At 46.3% G+C, this 18,571-nt stretch overlaps 2 protein-coding genes across 5 annotated transcripts in view; one reads left to right on the top strand and one right to left on the bottom strand.

Annotated features, from left to right (window-relative positions):
- Positions 1–10,076, top strand: part of col11a2 (collagen, type XI, alpha 2) — a 53,305-nt gene extending 43,229 nt beyond the window's left edge. For both annotated transcript variants that reach the window (XM_053863430.1, XM_053863429.1), the window contains 23 exons: positions 1,088–1,141; positions 1,217–1,270; positions 1,339–1,446; positions 1,629–1,682; positions 3,319–3,372; positions 3,491–3,544; positions 3,623–3,676; positions 3,742–3,849; positions 3,915–3,968; positions 4,055–4,108; positions 4,170–4,223; positions 4,307–4,360; positions 4,432–4,539; positions 4,612–4,665; positions 4,758–4,919; positions 4,993–5,046; positions 5,115–5,150; positions 5,235–5,288; positions 5,369–5,645; positions 5,723–5,835; positions 6,959–7,027; positions 7,098–7,334; positions 7,803–10,076. In XM_053863430.1, the coding sequence (XP_053719405.1) occupies positions 1,088–1,141; positions 1,217–1,270; positions 1,339–1,446; positions 1,629–1,682; positions 3,319–3,372; positions 3,491–3,544; positions 3,623–3,676; positions 3,742–3,849; positions 3,915–3,968; positions 4,055–4,108; positions 4,170–4,223; positions 4,307–4,360; positions 4,432–4,539; positions 4,612–4,665; positions 4,758–4,919; positions 4,993–5,046; positions 5,115–5,150; positions 5,235–5,288; positions 5,369–5,645; positions 5,723–5,835; positions 6,959–7,027; positions 7,098–7,334; positions 7,803–7,949 (2,067 nt within the window). In that variant the 3' untranslated portion in view covers positions 7,950–10,076. The remainder of the gene's footprint in view (positions 1–1,087; positions 1,142–1,216; positions 1,271–1,338; positions 1,447–1,628; positions 1,683–3,318; positions 3,373–3,490; positions 3,545–3,622; positions 3,677–3,741; positions 3,850–3,914; positions 3,969–4,054; positions 4,109–4,169; positions 4,224–4,306; positions 4,361–4,431; positions 4,540–4,611; positions 4,666–4,757; positions 4,920–4,992; positions 5,047–5,114; positions 5,151–5,234; positions 5,289–5,368; positions 5,646–5,722; positions 5,836–6,958; positions 7,028–7,097; positions 7,335–7,802) is intronic.
- A 2,921-nt stretch (positions 10,077–12,997) lies between these two features.
- hsd17b8 (hydroxysteroid (17-beta) dehydrogenase 8) lies at positions 12,998–18,029 on the bottom strand. 3 transcript variants are annotated; one of them, XM_053863479.1, is made up of 9 exons: positions 17,967–18,029; positions 16,994–17,196; positions 16,575–16,691; positions 15,378–15,473; positions 15,226–15,311; positions 15,074–15,158; positions 13,995–14,037; positions 13,523–13,597; positions 12,998–13,464 (listed from the first exon to the last, which is right to left on the bottom strand). In XM_053863479.1, exons 1-9 carry the CDS (start codon positions 18,010–18,012, stop codon positions 13,445–13,447), a joined length of 771 nt encoding a protein of 256 aa, XP_053719454.1. In that variant the 5' UTR covers positions 18,013–18,029; the 3' UTR covers positions 12,998–13,444. The 3 variants fall into 3 exon arrangements, 2 of the variants coding, with proteins under 2 accessions (XP_053719454.1, XP_053719453.1); XR_008414406.1 differs by having other exon boundaries at positions 13,429–13,464; positions 13,995–15,158; XM_053863478.1 differs by lacking the exons at positions 12,998–13,464; positions 13,523–13,597 and having other exon boundaries at positions 13,887–15,158.
- Positions 18,030–18,571: the final 542 nt, after the last annotated feature.

The following is an 18,571-nucleotide window of genomic DNA, read 5'->3' as shown; positions in this document are numbered from 1 at the left end:
CAGACACTCGGAAAAGACGTAGAATTGCATTTAAGTTGTGTCTTAGTTGTGAGACCATGTAATGTCATGACTTTGAGTCGAGAGATGGTTGGTAAATCAGGAACACTTCCCTTCCAAGGCCTGAGCCGAGTCAGGAATGGGTTTTTCTTTTCACCTGTCAAACACAAAAAACAAGATTCTTTTGACTGAGCATTTAAGATTAAGATTTGAATGAAGTGCATCATTTCCAGCCAGTTTAGGAATCTAGGGTCCCCTCTTTGATGACCCCTGGCGTGGGTGATGGGTCCACGATCCACGTGCTTTCAGGCTATTGACGCACTCCGGGCGTATGCCAGAGCTGTAGTGAGCTCCGACTGTGAGTGTCAAGCTAGCTCTGAAGTGTTAGCGCGACAATGTTAATGTTAGCGATAATTTCCTCCACCAATGATAGAGGTTATGTATTGGGGTCTCTATTCGTCCGTTTGTAAATAGATTGGATTTACAATGCAACAAGATTTCAGTGTTCTGCATTCAGTTTGGTCCCGTTCTTGGACTTGTCCCCTTAAAGGTCTTGGTCCTGTCTCAGTCATGGTTTGCTCTGGCCTCAGTCGTGACTTGGTCTTGACTAAAACAGCTGTATATTTGACTGGGAGGAGGCCCAGGGCAAGAGCCAGGGCATGTTGGAGACACCGTGGTTCTTGGTAGTCCTGGGAGGTGGGTTTTCACCAAGAGAGCTGCCCACCTGACCCAACCTCAGCTGAGCATTGTAAAGCATTCCTGTTCCTATCAGTGGGGTGACAATGATGCCTGAGGTGTTATTCCCAAGAGATACAGGTCGGACCTGAAATTGGGATGAGGGTCGCTCCTCATGAGGTTGTTGGGCTCTGATGATCACATGTCACAGAGATTGCTGTTAGCTAAGCGACACGGTGGAACAGTGGTGCGTGCTGAGTAGGGGACGCTCCAGGCATCCGAGTTGATTCACACACTCCAAAAGCTTTCGTTTTTGTGGCTCTCACACGTGAGCGTGAGTGTCAGTATCAGGTTCCAGAGCATGACTGAGGGCTGGTGTTAGACCGTGTCAAGAGTCTGGTCTTTGTCTGGACAGGGTGAGGTCGGGGAGCACGGTCAGAAGGGAGCCAAAGGAGCAAAGGGAGAGCATGTAAGTACAACCCCTCTCTCAAGAAACACACAACTCCAGATCAAAAGATGTGACGTTACTCTGTCTCGGTTTCAGGGTCCTCCTGGTCCACCCGGGCCCATGGGTCCAGTCGGTCAACCTGGTCCAGCTGTGAGTCCAGACTGCTCCAGAATCTCTCCAAGATTTCATCATGATAACGTCTCATGTTTGTGTCTAAGGGTGCTGATGGAGAGCTGGGACCCCGGGGCCAGCAGGGCCCATTTGGAGCTAAAGGTGACGAAGGATCCAGGGGCTTCCCCGGAGCACCGGGTCCAATTGGACTGCAGGTATAAACTGAACACGCTTTATACGTGGGAGGTCGTGGGTTTGTTGGAGAGGTTTCGTAATTGCTGCATTTGTCTTGATTCATAAAACAATAAAAATGGTTCTGTACAAGCCGGGAACATTGTTCTCAGGTGTGTTAGCATCATCAAAGCCTCCAATCTTTCTATTTACTCTCATTGTGCAGGGATTACCTGGACCTCCAGGAGAGAAGGGAGAGACAGGTGATGTTGGCCCACTGGTGAGTTTCCATCTTCAAAGGAAGTTTCCTCTTCGAATCAAGTGTTTTGGCGACTGTGGAGTCAGTATTGATCATGTAGCTCCTGCACAAAAGAGGAAACAGAGGCAGCGTTGTAGGAGGCGGTGGTTGGTGAGGCTGGTAAATATGTCACCACTGGAGGACGGAGAGTTTCAGCCATTGTTATGTCTTCTTCATGTCTCATTAGAGCTACGTATCAGGTAGTAACAGCAACACTGCCCCCCATGGTTTCCTGTGGTACTGTTACGTTTGGTCCGTATTAGTGAGCTTTGTGGAAATGTGTAGAAATACGGAGGAAATGAAGGCAGAGCACGCACAGAATTTTACGTCCGTATCCGTTTGTAACATTGAGCATAAACAGCCCTAAAGTCTGCAGTGGTCAGTAGCACCAGGTGTTCTGATGGAAGTGAAACAGGCTGAGACTCACTGGTGAGCGGTCAGGTAAAAGGTCCTGACAGGCACGTCTGGACCCGCTATCCTGGCTAGCATCAACTTCTTCAGCATCTTGAGACGAAGCTAATTGGATCCAGCCCTACAAAGTTAAAATGAAAACTTGAACGTGCTGAATATAATTCTATTCTAGAGCTAACAAAATACCCCATGTTATAAATACCCCAAACCATAATTTACATTGGTAACACTTGAAACAAATTGTTGACCTTTAAGGCAACAATGTGAGTGAGCATAAGAAAGCAGGTCGGTTTTGGCTCCAATACCTTAATACTCATAATAGCTGGGGTAAACCTCGAGCTGGAGTGGAAACTGAGAGAGAAATAAAGTAAAAAAAATATCTGCTGAGTCTCTAGCGATATGTTGTTCTTGTACAACTGCTTTTATTTGAACACAAAGTGACAGGTTTTCACAATTTAGCTTGTTTGAAATTCTTATTTGAAAGTTACAATAGCAAAACCAGCACACCCTTATATTCAGTTCAGGCTCAAATATCCTGCGCTGTAAGTTGCCATGAAAATAGTTTCTGACCTCTCTGTAGCGTCAGTACTCCACTGGTGTCGTGTCATTTATTCATACGTGTTTACTCTGCTAACTGATGGACAGTTCATCGATGCACAGCCTCTTATAATGCAACACAACAGGTGGCCTTGAGCTGTGGAGTGAATTCTGACGCACCAGCGTCCGGTCTGGTGTGTTCAAGGGCCAAATAATAGTTAGCATTTATAATGACTAAGACAAGTATCATCATAAATGGGAGTAAGTACAGAGCTAATCCCACTTACTTTTGCTACTAGCTTACTTACTGGTCAGTGGAAGCACGAGGGAACAGAGGGAGTCGGGGCGGTGACTGAAGATGGAGCGAGTGAAAATAGTTCTGCTGTTTTGGTACAGTCACCCAGAGTGATGGACAGAGAGCAGGTGAAGAAGAGAGTGTAGACGGGGTGGTGACGACTGTGGAGGCTGATCTGGGACTGAAGAGTGACAGCAGTGTCAAAGAGTGAGACGCTCTAAAGCATAAAAGTGTTTTAGAGACAGACTGACTCGAAGGCAGGAGTCAAAGACAGAGTGATGAGGAGACTCGCTGTCGACACTCCTCATTGGGAAAAAAAGAAACGGAGATTAAAGTCGATGTATTTCTGAAACTAAAACCAGCCTTTGTTTTCAGGGACCCCCCGGCCCTCCAGGTCCCCGCGGCCCTGCAGGACCCAACGGTGCTGATGTAAGTGATTCAACTGTCAAATCTATGCGACCAATTAGAAATATTGAGATTTGATAGACAGGAAGCCATTTAACCATGTGGCGTGTGTTTGAAACAATATGTATTTATGTTTTCCCAGGGAACACAAGGACCTCCTGGTGGTTTGGGTAATCCTGGGCCCATCGGTGAAAAGGTGATTTTTCCTCTGGTTTTCAGTTCAACTTCTCTAGTGCTGAGCAGTTCTGTGAACATGTGATCCTGTGTTCTTCAGGGAGAACCCGGAGAGGCAGGACCACCAGGCATTGGAGGAGAACCCGGAAAGAAGGTGAGTGTCACAAGCTGCTCAACACTTAATGCTGATGCACTTTAACACACAACTTCCTCCGGCAGGGACCGCGAGGAGAGCGTGGAGAGAAGGGTGAAGCAGGACAACCAGGAACTGCTGGACCTCCAGGAGGACGAGGAACGCGTGGAGATGATGGACCCAAAGGAAATCCTGTAAGATCAAAAGCTCACTCTGGGTGCTTAAAATCTGCTGAGCACTTTGCGCCACTCATTTTCAGGGTCCAGTTGGTTTCCCTGGTGATCCTGGTCCACCTGGTGAGGTCGGGCCGAGGGTGAGTCTTCGCTCGTCCTCTGCAGCCTTCAGAACATTTGAGAACATTTTTGGACTTGTTTTCATTCATGCGACTCCCTCCATTAGGGCCAAGATGGCGCTAAAGGAGAGCGAGGAGAAGATGGAGAGCAAGGAGAATCTGTGAGTTTATTAAAATCTAAAAGTTTTCACTATAAAATGTGTTAATTAAACATGTCTACAGGGCTCTCCTGGACCACCCGGTGAGAATGGACCTGTGGGACCTCCAGGAAAGAGGGTACGTCTTCAATCGTCATCAATTTTCTTTCTGTAAACAACAAAGTTTGAAGTAACAGCTGGCGCTCCTGAACACCGTTTCAGGGTCCAGCTGGGACCCGAGGTCCAGAGGGTCGACAGGGAGAGAAGGGAAGCAAGGTGAGTGGTTACTAGTCTAGTCAGGCAGGATTTGTAACACTGAGGTCCAACCTGGCTCTGCGTCATCTCAGGGAGACCCCGGCGCTGTTGGTCCACCAGGAAAGACAGGCCCAGTCGGACCCCAGGGTCCTGCAGGCAAACCTGGAACTGAAGGTCTGCGTGGACTTCCTGGATCAGTTGTGAGTGTGTTTCTATTATTTTAAGTTTGACGTTTTCTCTCAAAGATTGGACTGAGTGTGGTTCTGTTTCAGGGCGAGCAAGGATCTCCAGGACCGTCCGGACAGAAGGGACCACCAGGACCAATTGTAAGAGAATGGATTCGCTTCTAACCGCCAGCACAGTAGTCTTGTGTGATTGTTGAAAATTGAAATTTTCCTTCTTCTACTCTGTACTGCAGGGTCCTTCTGGTTTGCCCGGTCTCCGTGGTGAACCTGGTTCCAAGGGAGAAAAGGGACACCCAGGTCTTCTCGGTCTTATCGGACCTCCGGGCGAGCAGGGAGAGAAAGGAGACAGGGGAATGCCCGGGCCTCACGGGTCCAACGGTGCTAAAGGAGAGACTGTGAGTCTTTTCTTTGGTCGATGGGTGTGTTCTGGTATCAGAAATATAAGGCGTCATGTGTTGGGTCTTTTAGGGAATGCCTGGTGGAACTGGACCTATCGGCCCCGCTGGTCCACCCGGTTTGCCTGTAAGTATTTTACTTTTCTGTCCCAAGTCCAAGTCAAAGACGACAACTGATGTGCTGATGTTCTACAGGGTCCCCAAGGTGTCAAAGGAGCAAAGGGTGCCTCTGTGAGTAAACTGGATTCCACCGACAAGAAACACAAAAGGTTTTAGGGAACCTCAGCAGAACACTGTTTTTCTTGTGTGTTTTAGGGAGGAGCTGGTCCAAAGGGAGAGAAAGGTGTTCCAGGACCTCCTGGTCCTCCGGTGAGATATCATCTTCCTCTTCAAGAACAAAAACTCCTGCTCACGCTGGCAAGACTTTTGACGTCCCTCTTGCTGTTCAGGGCCCAGCAGGCGAAGTCATCCAGCCTCTGCCCATTCAGAGGAGCCCCAAATCCAAACGTTCCATCGATGCCAGCCAGCTTCTCCCAGAGTCCGACATGGCCTCTGACGCCACAGGCGCAGAGTTCCTGATGGGCAGTGAAGGAATGGAAGAGATCTTTGGCTCTCTGAACTCGCTACGACAGGAGATCGAGACCATGCGCTTCCCCTTGGGCACCCAGGAGAGTCCTGCCCGCACGTGCCAGGACCTGCACCTCAGTCAGCCAGAGCTCAAAGATGGTAGGAATTTGTTTTCACCCCACCGTGCGCACCTCTATCACTGCCTTTGCCTACACTCAAACTGTCGCCTCCTGCAGGGGAGTACTGGATTGACCCCAACCAGGGCTGCTCAAGAGATTCCTTCAAGGTCTTCTGCAACTTCAGTAACGGGGCAGAGACATGCCTGCACCCCAGCACAAGCATCGAAAAGGTCAGTTGAAACCGTATTTTCCCGACTGTTAGCCGCAACGTTTTTCTCGCGGTCTGAACCCTGCAGCTTATAAAGCAATGCGGCTAGTATATGGATTTTTACGAGGGATGCTCCAATTGATCGGCCACCGATGATGAAAGGCTGATCTTAGCGTGACCGGTCACTGCCCGTCATTGCCGATCACAAAATCCGATCCGAATGTGACCGCCGGAACTCTGATGAAGCAGCGCCCGCGGTGTGTGACGTGTCCGCTGTTCCCTCCCTCCCTGCCGACTCGTCGCTCGCTTGGCACAGAGAGTTTTCTGCTGCTCATGAAAGTGAAACTGCTGGGACCAGCGGACACTCGCCGGTCTGAGTTTGACATTCAGAACATGAAGCATATTGCCCAAGAAATAATCATTAATTTCACCGAGCCAGAAGACCAGCCTTTCTCAGGTGTCGGAATCAACCGCGACCGAATTGGCTGCTGTTTTGTGTGAGTCAGATGCACCTGAATCTGAAACTTTTTCAAGTGGGAACTTTCATGAAAGAGGTTGAAGACAGCTGCTTCCGCTGAGTGCTCTCCCTGTCGCCCTAGTTTTCACAGTCTAAAGAGCGTCATGCGAGCAACAGTGTTGAGCCTCATCGCGTCAAACCGATGACATCACAGGCATGTTATTTACCTTTGAAGCGCTCAAATGGTGCTGTTTTCACCCGCATGTCCACAGCTCTGCCAACAGAGACGATCTACTGGAGGGTGAAAACAGTGCTTTTACGCTTTAAACATTTAACATGTGAGGAGTTCATGATTCAAGTTCTGAACATTGCCGAGATTATTTCATGAGTCAGTCTCCGTGCTGGAGCCCGTTTTCAAAACTAGAACGAGATGATCGCTAGAAGTGATCCTCATGCATTTTCTGTGGCGCAGACAGCAACAGTGCACCCGCGGCTTATGTATGAAAAAGATCTATTTTCCTTCTTATATTCCGTGGGTGCAGCTAATATTCCAGTGTGCTCTATAGTCCAGAAAATACGGTACATTCTATACCTTCAGTTCTTCAGCATCGGGGTGCGGCCAAGACCAGCAGGGGTCTACAGCGATAGTAGAGACAATTTAATAACGGTCTGTTGATCCTGATTTCAGATTCAGATGAGCTCCTGGGACAAGGAGACTCCTGGATCCTGGTACAGTAAATTTGCCACTGGCAGCAAGGTTCGCATCGTTCTCCTCCGCTCCGTCTTTTTCTCGTCCTTTGGTGTCTCACACTGCCTTCCCTCTCCAGTTCTCCTACGTGGACTCCAACGGCGAGCCAGTCGGTGTGGTGCAGCTCGGCTTCCTGCGTCTCCTGAGCGTGCAGGCCCGACAGAACCTCACCTACCACTGCCATCGTTCGGTGGCCTGGTCCGACCGAAATTCCAAGAACAGCTACGGCAGGGCGTTGCACCTTCAAGGCGCCAACGAGGAGGAGCTGAGCTACCAGACCAACCCATACATCAAAGCTCTGGTGGACGGCTGCTCTGTGAGTCAATGCACAAACCTTTCCATCTTAGCAGGAGACGGACAGTCGCGCACCTGGCGGAAAAATGTAGCCTAAAATTCGAGTTTTTCAACATACCTTCATGTTGACGCAATGGGCTTTTAATTGAAGCATATGTTCCACCTTACACTGCGTATCCTGATGCCATGGGCAGAACACAGAGGTTGGGCCACAGGATGGCGCTCCTTTCGTGTAACGTATATCAGCATGTCAAGTTTTTTACTCCGATGAAACGCCTGTGCGTCAACATACAACCCTGAAGGCCTCAATATTTTACGCCATGGAAGGGAGGATGGCTTGCTACCAAGTCTAGAAATAGTTGTTTTTCTTTAGCATTTTACAGTAATAAAACTTCATTGAAGCAGAACGGCTGCTCACGTGTCGGCGTGTATGTGGCATGAGAGATGTTTAAGTAGCATGTTCTAACGACACGTTGTTGTGTCTCCGCAGTATCGTAAAGGCTTCGACAGGACGGTCCTGGAGGTCAACACCCCTCAAGTGGAGCATCTTCCTCTGCTGGACATCAAAGTGTCGGACTTTGGGGAGAGCAACCAGCAGTTTGGATTTGAAGTTGGACCTGTCTGTTTCCAAGGCTAAACACACACACTCATCATACGGAGGACACTAATACACACATGCACTTAGACACACACACACACACGAACACACGCACACACATACACACACACACACACGATCAACACGGTAATTTGTAAATGTCCTTGTAAATGATAAACACATCCACAAAGATGCTTTTCTCAGACAAACTCAAGTCGGAGTCTGAAGCACACAACATCCTCCCCACATGTCATGGACGTCACAGCAGAGGAGTCTCCAGAAAATCGCTTGCCCGCGAGACTCCGGGAGCCTCGTCCCGAACACGACAGCGAGCGAGCGGCTCGACCGCAAGACGCGCCATCCGAAGCCCCTCCTCTCTGACTAACTCCGCCTCTTCCTCCCGGCTCCTCACACTGCGGGCAACATGACTGACAATCGGAAAGTGTGACCCGATGTGTGTTGGAGATGTTTGTTAACAGCAGAATTGAAGCGCCTTGAATAAATGCTGCATCAGCTGGATCCCTGCAGGAATGGTTGTGCCGTCATTGAAAGTAGGTACGAACGTCCAAAGCTAAAACTTGAGCTCTTTAGATTTACTCTTAGCATTGTTAGCTTTTAGCAACTTGTTTTTACAGGCACCATGCTGGAGACTATCTCTCAAATGTGGCAACCAACGTTGTTAGCGACCTCCACTTGTCAGTTTTCTTTGTCCTTCCAGCTTCAAGTGAGGTATGCGAGGTGTTCTCTGACCAGAGTGGACAGTCCCTAGATGCTCTTCTTCTTGCTAACTGTTCCATTTCTTCCCAACTAGCTTGCTGCTACCACAGCGGTAGAGGCTAGCATTTTCTTAAAAGCCAAACATGGTGGATGTATCATGCTAACGCTCCTCTTGTCGGCTTCGCGGATCGAAGGACAGCTGAAAATGATAGGCCAGCAACAGGATGACATCATCTGCAAACAGTGTTAGACAATAAATTGTCAATCATGTTGCTCGCATTAGCATGAAGCCGACTGAAGGAACGGAGCTGGGGTTTGTCCTCACCGTGGTCTCTAAAATCACTGTTTATTTCGCGAGGCTCGGATAAGAATCTCAGTGGGGCAGACGAATTGAAAGCCATTATTTTTGTGATCATTTTGTTGTCTTTTTTTTGTACTTTCCAAAAGGGCTTATTTACATTCTGCATGGCCTGAAACACCAGCATTTATTGACTCTGAAGATATTTTCCTTCCTGCTTTACCAAAACAAACTGTGTCATGGTGCTAATTATCGCAAAAAGCTTTAGCCGTCTAACTTCCTGCCACGAATCTTCTACCTGGGGAAAATGTGCATTACATTCCATTTGTACAGAAATAGTGATATTCTATTGTATTTATTTGAAAAGAAAACAATCAGGGTGCTTTGAGATTAATCAATAAAGAGACCAGCAGATACTCCAGTCCACAGTGGTTTACTCTGTATTTATTTCCTGTAGCCCACGGACTCACCTCCAGCCCTGAGTCCACGCTCACTCTGTACCACCCGAGAATCTGTGGCCACCTTTCGATGTCGGGTCCCTTTTGCTAGTGTTTGCCTCCACTGTACTGTTCATTGTTGCATCCACTGTAACGATTAAATGGTGACTCTTTCCAGCGCTGTCGCGCCTTCTTCTGGTGACTCTCCACCCGAGGTCCTTAGAACCGCAGTTACGCAGTTGGAGTGTATCGCCAGACCATAATAATCCCTAGGAAGTAAAGGTTTTGCATTTGCAATGACCTAGTTATTCCAGCTGGGCCAATGAAGCTTTGTTTTTTTTGAGGTTCACTAGGTGGCGGTCTCCTGTTTAAAACGCAATAGAGCAAGCAGCGCCCTCTAGTGGGCCCAGAAAACGAAGCTTCATGAGGTGTTCTTTTCTGAGCTCACTAGGTGGCACTCTCCATTTCACACAGTTCAAGAACCAAATGTTATAGAGCAGAGAGTGCCCTCTAGTGGGCTCTGAGAACAATGTTTGGGGTTTTTTTTAAAGCCGGTTGTGTGACATCAAACAGCATAAGACGTTTGAAGGGGAATGTTCTGTGCATCGCTCTCGATATGACCAACTTGTGACGGGCTGATGAGGCGCCATGAAACACCGCCCTCACTTCCAGGGCCCACTAGATGGCGCTATCTGCTCAATAATCCTCAGGTGGTTTGAACAACCACGTCAGTTAAAAACCTCACATTTTTAATCGAGAGCGCCGTCTACTGAGCTCTAAAGATGAGAACACTGTTGTTAAACAGAGCACAAAATTATTTGGCAACTGAAAAATAAGTCGTCATTTTTGTCCCCACTGGTCATAGCGATTTTTGACCATTAAAATATATTTAATGCTTTTCACTGCTTTTCCCCCGTCTTTCTCTCTGGCTATTTACTTGACACATATTTTTTTAACTTTGAAATCAGTCTAAATTCTAAGAGTCAATCCCCAAATAAAGTCGATAAAGACTTGCATAACAGACAATCTCCACATGGATCCAGCCGTCAAAGCAGATGCCATGCTGAATTTCCTTTTCTTCTCTGAGAGCGCAGCAGGAAGAAGAACTCTGTGAGAGATGTTGGGTGCTTTTGATTCGCTCCTCATGGCAACGCCGACTGGTTTTGATTCAACATGTAATTCCGTTGTTGTGTGACAATATTTTTAAAAATTTGGTGCTTAGATATAAATATTTTGTGATATATGTAAGTACTTTTTTTAAGGAAAAGAACTGTGTTAATGTAATATATCATCTTTTGAACAAAGAAACGCTACTGGACTCTTGTTTTTCTTTAATGCGCTTTTATGAGTGGCCGCAAGAGGGCGTCCAACTTGTGATGTACCTGCATGTTCGTAATGTTTCAAGATGATGTGGTCTGGACTGGACCACCAAGTCTAGCATGCCGCTGCTGGAATAAAATGACAGTCGTTGATTCGATGTCATACTTTAAAATATACTTATAACAAAAAAAAAAATCTTGATCATGTTACAGTGGTGCCTCGGTTCTCGACCACAATCTGTTCCAGACGGCCGTTCGAGAAGCAAATTGTTTGAAATCTGAATGGATTTTTCCCATTACAATGAATGGAGAAAGCAATAATGCGTTCCAAGCCTTAAAATAGTCTTTTGTAGGAGTGAATGTAGAGCGTCTGCTGCAGGTGGCTGTTCCTCTATGTGTGTGGCCGCTGCATGTGGGAGGGGTTGCCGAGTGAGTGACGTCTCTCCAGAAGTGAAGAGGTGCCCGGTGCGTGTCCAGCTCTGAATGTGCGCTTCTGTGCAGTTTGGCTGTGACAAAGTCATAAACCAAGTCACGCTCTGTCCCAGACTGGCCTCATCCCTGTCCCAGCTCCAGCCCACAACAGGACATCAGACCCTGGAGTGGAGGTGTGGAGAGCGAGCACCTCCCTTGTGAGGCGTTCATGAGCCATCCGTTTTTTTCTATTGCTGGGGAATACGACACCGAAAATAGCCAAAAAAGTTCTTTTTTTTTTTTTTTTCAATCTGGAACGAGCCACAAAAACGCTGATTCTGCGACTGTACTTTTACGGGAACTTCTCCCCAGAGATCCTCAAAAAACTAAATTCTGTGGTCGGAGCCGGAAATGCCACCTGTTAAACCCGCAATCACCCAGAAGTGATCGATCGGACGCACGTTAAAGATCATTACTAATTATTTTTTCGATGTGTTATTTCAGGCAGTGTATCGTTGGACTGAGAGTTTCAAATTGACAGTAGCCATTGTGAAATTGGTCCGGAGCGTTTTCACCCCGCGTCATCAAACCCGGAAGTTGCCTCGGCACTCGGCAGGTAAACAAAGCATCCGTCTGTGCTTGGTTAATGGTTAATTGTCGTTGTGTTTTGGCTGTGACGGTCACTTCGTGAAAAACATTGCTGGTGTTGTCAACTGCCAACAGTCACGACCAATCTGGAGAATGATGCTGTAGCAAAGTGGGCACTCGTGGATACCGAAACCAAACCAGGATCTACGAGGCTAAAATCTGGACAATACATTTGTTGCCAACGAAATACATGTGTTTATTTATTTTGTTAGTTAATATAGAGGGTTTTCATGGCGCGTCATCAAAACCTGGAAGCCGCCATGTTGGAGATACTCTCTGCTCAGCACAGAGCGCTACTGAAGGCCATTCTGCTGCGTTTCCTTGAAAAATGGTGAATTACAGTCGTGTTCTGGATTGTACGAATCGTTCCAATCGTGAAAAACATTTGGAATTTTATCGACTTCTGAAAGTTATGACAAATCAAGGAGAACAATGCCTGAAGTTGTCAGAAGAAAGGAGGCGCTTGTGGTTAGCGACGCTGAACCAGGATCTTTGTGGCAAATCTGTGGATCCGAACATTTTGCTCATTAAAACAAAAGAAAAAGTACAGCCTAAATGACTGAATTATATTGCTGTGGAAGAGAATACGCAGAACTTTTATCAGAACATATTCACTGATGCCAACCCTCACAGTTTTCAGAAGCTATCTCACACACACGTACACACACACACACACACACACAAAAATACTTGAGCACAAACTAAAATAGCGCACAAACTCAAAATGAAATGTCCAAATATTTAAATACGTCACATTCTCATATAAGGTGCAAATGTCGTCGATGACTTGGTATAACAGTTTCCTGACCCATCCACAGACCATCTGGTTATAGGCCTCCAAACTCCGGTACCAGGTCATTGAGGATATCAGGATACGTCACCAACGGCAGACTGTCCGGGTCGTCGTTCACCCACGACGACGGAGCCAACTGGTACGTGTCTGCACCACCAATAAAGCTCAACTCTTCCAAGTGTCGCGCATGTTCCTGTTCACTGAGTCCCTCTCTGTGTGTCCTGTCACTCCCAACTCGTTCCGACGTGCCTTTCTGTTTTATTTTGTGTTTTTCGATCGCACTCCATTCACAGTCTAAGGAAGTGTTTACAAACAATATCTCCAACATGGCGGCTTCTGGGTCGGATGACTCGGTGACGACGCACTGTGAAAACCCTCTATACAATCATTATTGGTGTGTTGTTGCGGAAGAGAAGATATATCCCTTTAATCAGAACACAGATTTATTTTAAAAAAAAGCGTATAATGATTATTCAGCAATAACATGAAGTGCAAACATTTTGTTTCTTTGCTTCACTGCTTCCCTTCTTGGTTGGATCTGAGGTAGCTCTTTGGCTTTTCAGGTCATCTATGATCCAAAGCAAGTGTCCAGATATCAAGTGCTTTTCAGAGGACCAAGTCCTTCCCTCCATACCGAAGCCATCATGAAACTAGTGGTGATGTTCGGGAATAAAACAAGTGTTTACAAGCTTGTGTTTATTAAAAAAAAAATGTGTAAAGGCAGAGGCGACGGAGGCATTTTTACGTCTGGTCCTCGAATGGCTTCTCCATTTCTGCTGGTGGATTTTCAATATCCACTTTACATCCTTGTCTCTCAGAATTGTTGATGATCACCATGTTTCATCAGCAGCATTGATCATGAATTTCACCTCTTCCTCTCTTGACCCTCCGCCAGATGATGGACAGCTGGATTAGCCCATGAAGAGTCCACCTGGGAGGAGAAGGTGGACGTTAACACGGAGCTCAGCAGTCAGAAACATGCAGTTTACCTGTGACTTCAACGCTGGCTCCTGTGATGTAGCAGGAGTCATCTGAAGCCAAGAAGGCACAGACACTAGCGACCTCTGGAGGACACCAAGAGACACGTCCTTACAATAGGAAGAGCCCGTCTTTTTGACGAGAAATGTCAGTCTTCATCTGCAGGCATCTTGAGCTGATGACGCTTTATTTTCTGAGCCCACTAGATGGCGCTCTCTGCTCTGCAAGCGTTGGAATTTCACATCATTTTTGAACCAAGAGCGCCACCTGCTGCATTTCTACAGCCATTTTGTTGGTGCACTTTTCTCTCCCTAGTTGGTAATGTTCCAGAGGAGCTGCGAGAGATTAGAGGAGCTCAACAGAATAATAACGTTCACGATCAACCTTCTCACTGAGGAGAACGAGGACACGAGTTCCTGAGATGTATCTGCGGCCAACATTGAGGTGAAAGATATTTTTTAGAGGCTCGTATTCGTGACTGACCTGCAGGCTCACCCATCCTCCCCAGCGGCACCAGGGACTTCATCTGAGAAATGACGAGAAAACAAAGCACTCAGGCCAAAAACCATACATATAAATACAATACAGATATCTTTGAGCCACTAGAGGGCACTCTCTGCTCTGCTTGGTTTGAAACAACCGGTTTGTGAAGCAGGAGAGGAGTCTGATCCACGTCTACTGGCCCCTCTGAGAAGGGTCATCCTGATGGACTCTTTTGAGAACTAAGAAGACGAAGATGAAGAAGATGACCAGTGTCAAAAAGAAGAACAGGACGATGAAAAAGATGACAGTCGTCAAAGGATTAACAGTCTCAATGAAGATGATGATGATGAAGAAGAAGAAGACTCTCAATGAAGATGATGATGATGATGAAGAAGACTCTCAATGAAGATGATGATGATGAAGAAGACTCTCAATGAAGAAGATGATGATGATGAAGAAGACTCTCAATGAAGATGATGATGATGATGAAGAAGACTCTCAATGAAGATGATGATGATGATGAAGAAGACTCTCAATGAAGATGATGATGATGAAGAAGAAGACTCTCAATGAAGATGATGATGATGAAGAAGAAGACTCTCAATGAAGATGATGATGATGATGAAGAAGACTCTCAATGAAGATGATGATGATGAAGAAGAAGAGTCTGAAATGAAGAAGATGATGTGAAAGTCTTTTAAATAAGAAGATGATGAAGATGACGATCACACATAATGATGAAAGGTCTCATATGAAGATGATGATGAGTGTCAAAAGACGATGATGATGAAGAGTCTTAGAAGAAGATGCTCATAAATAATGAAGAGAAGCAAAGGAAGAAAACAATAATAAATCTTGAAGATGATGAGAAGAGCCTCAAAAGACGATGATGATGATGATGATGATGATGAAGATTCTCAAAAGACACTGGCGATGATGAACAGTTTCAAACCAGTAAGGTGACTATGATGATGATGATGAAGAGTAGGAGGAAGAAAGAGGCCTGACAAACCCCCGTCCCACTTGGTCAGGTGGTCATGTGACCAGTCTCCATCTGAGGACAGGAACTCACACGGTACCTTGCTAATGACCTTCTCTGGGACTTTTTCCGTCATCGGCGTCGAGATGAACCCTGGAAGAACACAGTTGCACCTGATCCCAAACCTGGGAGTGAACAGAAGACACTTGGTTTCCCTCCTCATGAAGCCATCTGCAGCAGTGTCGGCTCAACCTGCTCAGCTCCTTGGCCGAGGTTCTGGTCAAGCCCTCCACTCCGGCTTTGGAGGCCGAGTAATTGACCTGACCCAGGTTTCCCACCTGCAGCCCACAGAGAAGGACGCAGGCTCACCATCAAGAGACAGAAGAAGATGGCGGACTCCTCACCTTGCCAACAATGCTGCCCACAGTTATGATGGAACCTTTGGAGGACCCACAGGCTACAAGAGCCTGGGCCACTGCCTGAGTGACCAGGAAGGAGCCCTGAGGAGGCGAGCGGCAGATGGATGTTAGAGGAGGAGGTGTGTGTGGAGGATGAAGACAGGTGGAGGGTTGAACCATGGTGAGGTGGAGGAGGAGGAAGAGTAGCAGGTTTGAAGAAAAAAAATCAAGACAACACTTGATTTATGGAAGTCACCAACATCAAAGGTCAGCATTGTCACCATTGCCTCTGCTATGTAAACATTGCTGAAGAAGAGTGCATGGGGTGGTGAGGCTTCATGAAACAGTGTCCTCACCTCCAAGCCCACTAGATGGCACTGTCTGCTCAAAAATCTTTGGATTTTAACAGCCGCTTCAATGAAACCACACATCATTTTAAAGCGACAGCACCATCTAGTGGGCTCGGAAAATTAGGACACTGTTTCATGAAGCCTCATCAGCCCAACACTAGGTTTCATGAAACAGTGACCCACCAGATGGCGCTGTCTGCTGTAAAATGTTTGGACATGAAGTCAGTAATTCAATGAAAGCTCACATCATTTCTAAACCCACAGCACCATCTAGTGGCCTCTGAAAATCGGGACACAGTTCCATCAACCCTGCAACACTGTTTCAGCACTGTTTCATGAAGCCTCACCCACCCATCACTAGCACATGGCAGGATTATTTGTTTATTTTTCAAACACGGTGTAATGTTTGAAACACTACACTACACACCAGTATCACTTCAAATGAGAAACCTTATCTCAAAAAAAGAGGGCGATAATAATTACACAAAAACATCTAATTTTTAGAAGTAAAACACTGATTTCTACTTTGTTGCATGACAGTTTAGAAGCCTTCTCTTTCTCTTATGGACTGACTGAGGCTTTGGATCTTACTTAAGCTCCAGTTCTGCTCTGTTTCCTCTTATTTGAAACAGTTTTAGGAACAGGATTTGTACTTGCTGTATTGGCAGATTTTTTTTAATCTTATTTTCAGAGTATACATTTTCCTGAGTACTTCACTCACGACTTCAGAGCAGCTGCTGGGCTTTGAAGCAACAAATGGAGTGGAGAAGAGCCTGTTTGTGTTAACTTCAAATGCAGCAGAACATGAACTAGAATGTGGTTAAAAACCACTGACTTCAAACCATGAAGTCACCTTCAGGTTGACCTTGATGACCCTGTCGAAGTGCTCCTCCTCCATGTTGAGCAGAAAGTCGTCCTGAGTGATTCCAGCGGCGTTCACGCAGACGGAGGGCGGCTGGAAGTACTGGGCCTGCAGAAAGAGGTCAGAGGTCAAGACGCTACAGTGGGAAATACAAGTGGAACGAGAAACGCAGAGGAGGTTCGACGTTGTGATCTGGGTATCAGCGTGTGTTTTCATGTTTTCCACCTCCTTCCTAAGTCCTGGAATAAAGAGGTGAGAGTTCCTCCGTCCCAGTAAAAAGGAACAAAAACACACTGCTCATTTGAACATTACAGGAAGGAACAGGGACAATCACAAACATAAAGTCAAATTTAATTTCAATACAAAGGTCACGACCTCGGACTGAGACTCAACCCTGAGTGCAAACTCACTTGGATACTGGTGATCAGACTTTTCACACTCTCCTTGGACGACACGTCCACCACGGCGGCCATGTGACCCTGACCCCTGAGGTCACCTGTCAGGCTCCTCAAGGTTTCATTGGCCGACTCCTCGCTGATGTCAGCGACGACCACGGAGGCGCCTTCAGAGGCCAAGCGCTGGCAGACGGCTCGTCCGATGCCGCTGCCTCCCCCTGAGAGAGGGCGAGTCAGAGGCGTGGGTCAGAAGTGGGCGGAAACAGAGGTCAGAGGTCTATTCTTAGCCCAACACCGGAAGGCCGGGAGGGTGGAGGAGAAATCTGCGGCCGGACAGAGTCACAGGCGACAAAAACCGAGGGGTTTCACTTGGCTTTTGTCGGAACCATCTCAGCTACACCATGAAACACACACAAGCACAAGCGCCTTTATCAACAAAACTATAAAGATTGTGCAGGTCATTTTTATTTCACTTCACTATATCACTTTGTCGAGTAAATGAATCAAAGGATGTAACAAGAATTTAACTTTACTAACTCGGACCGTTTGATAAGACTAAGCTGAAAAAGTTAACTCCTTTAAAAAGGTGTTAGAACTTGTCATTAAAGTGAAAGTTTGTCAGCAAATGTTGAATGTGTCCGTGTTTATGAAGAGCCAGACTCCGGTTAGTTCATAACTACTGTAGCTGTGGCTGTCCGGTTAGAAAAATGGTTGTTCAATTGGTCGCGGTCTGGTCTTCAAATAAGGCTGATGTGAGGCAACATTAAATGAAAACCATGGCACAGACACGGAGGACCGACCTTCAGCCAAGGTTAAATAAAAATAAACTTTTAAGTGCGCAGCAGTGACGTGACCTTTACACGACAGTAGAAAGACTGAATGGAAAAAAATAGTAGTTAGCTGAGGAACAGCGCGAGTACACGCAATTCCATGCGACGAATCTTGCGTTTTATTTGCATAAAGGCAATTACATTGAGCGGAAACTGACCAGTGACCAGCGACAACCTCGATATAAGCCTCATGGTGGCCGCCATGTTGGATCACAGTGTTTATGCAGTTTTCTATTATTCCACTAGATGGCGCCATAGACACGAGCTTTCTGTTCATAGTAAAGGCTGCTAAATAAGTAACGTCTCCAATATAGGAGTATTTTTTTGTTTTTGTACCTTCTGATGTTCGAAACGAAAAGGATAGAATGTAACGCCCATTTGGAGCAGACGTTGTATTGTAAAATATTTTACAATCCGGAGGTAATAAGTGAGTTATTTTCGTTAACAAACCACCACTTTAAATTTAATTTAAACATCATTTTGTTGGACGTAAATTAAACTGGATGAGTGACAGTGGTGGGAAAGTATTATTATATGATAAAATAAGAGCATATTTATACTTGAACGTACCATCGTGGAAGGAAAGACATGTCAGTTGGTTTGGTATAGATCAATATTGTAAAATATATAAACCTCGATCCACCATTTAAAAAAAAAACCTCAATTTCAGTTACTGAGGTGTTTTTCTGTTTTTACATGAGCGTTAATCGACACACTTTCACGACAATAGCCGAAAGTTTCATCTTTATGTGGATGCTTCAAA

Source organism: Synchiropus splendidus, chromosome 4, assembly GCF_027744825.2.
Source record: "Synchiropus splendidus isolate RoL2022-P1 chromosome 4, RoL_Sspl_1.0, whole genome shotgun sequence".
NCBI lineage: Eukaryota > Metazoa > Chordata > Actinopteri > Syngnathiformes > Callionymidae > Synchiropus > Synchiropus splendidus.
This window is presented reverse-complemented; position numbering and strand designations above follow the sequence as displayed.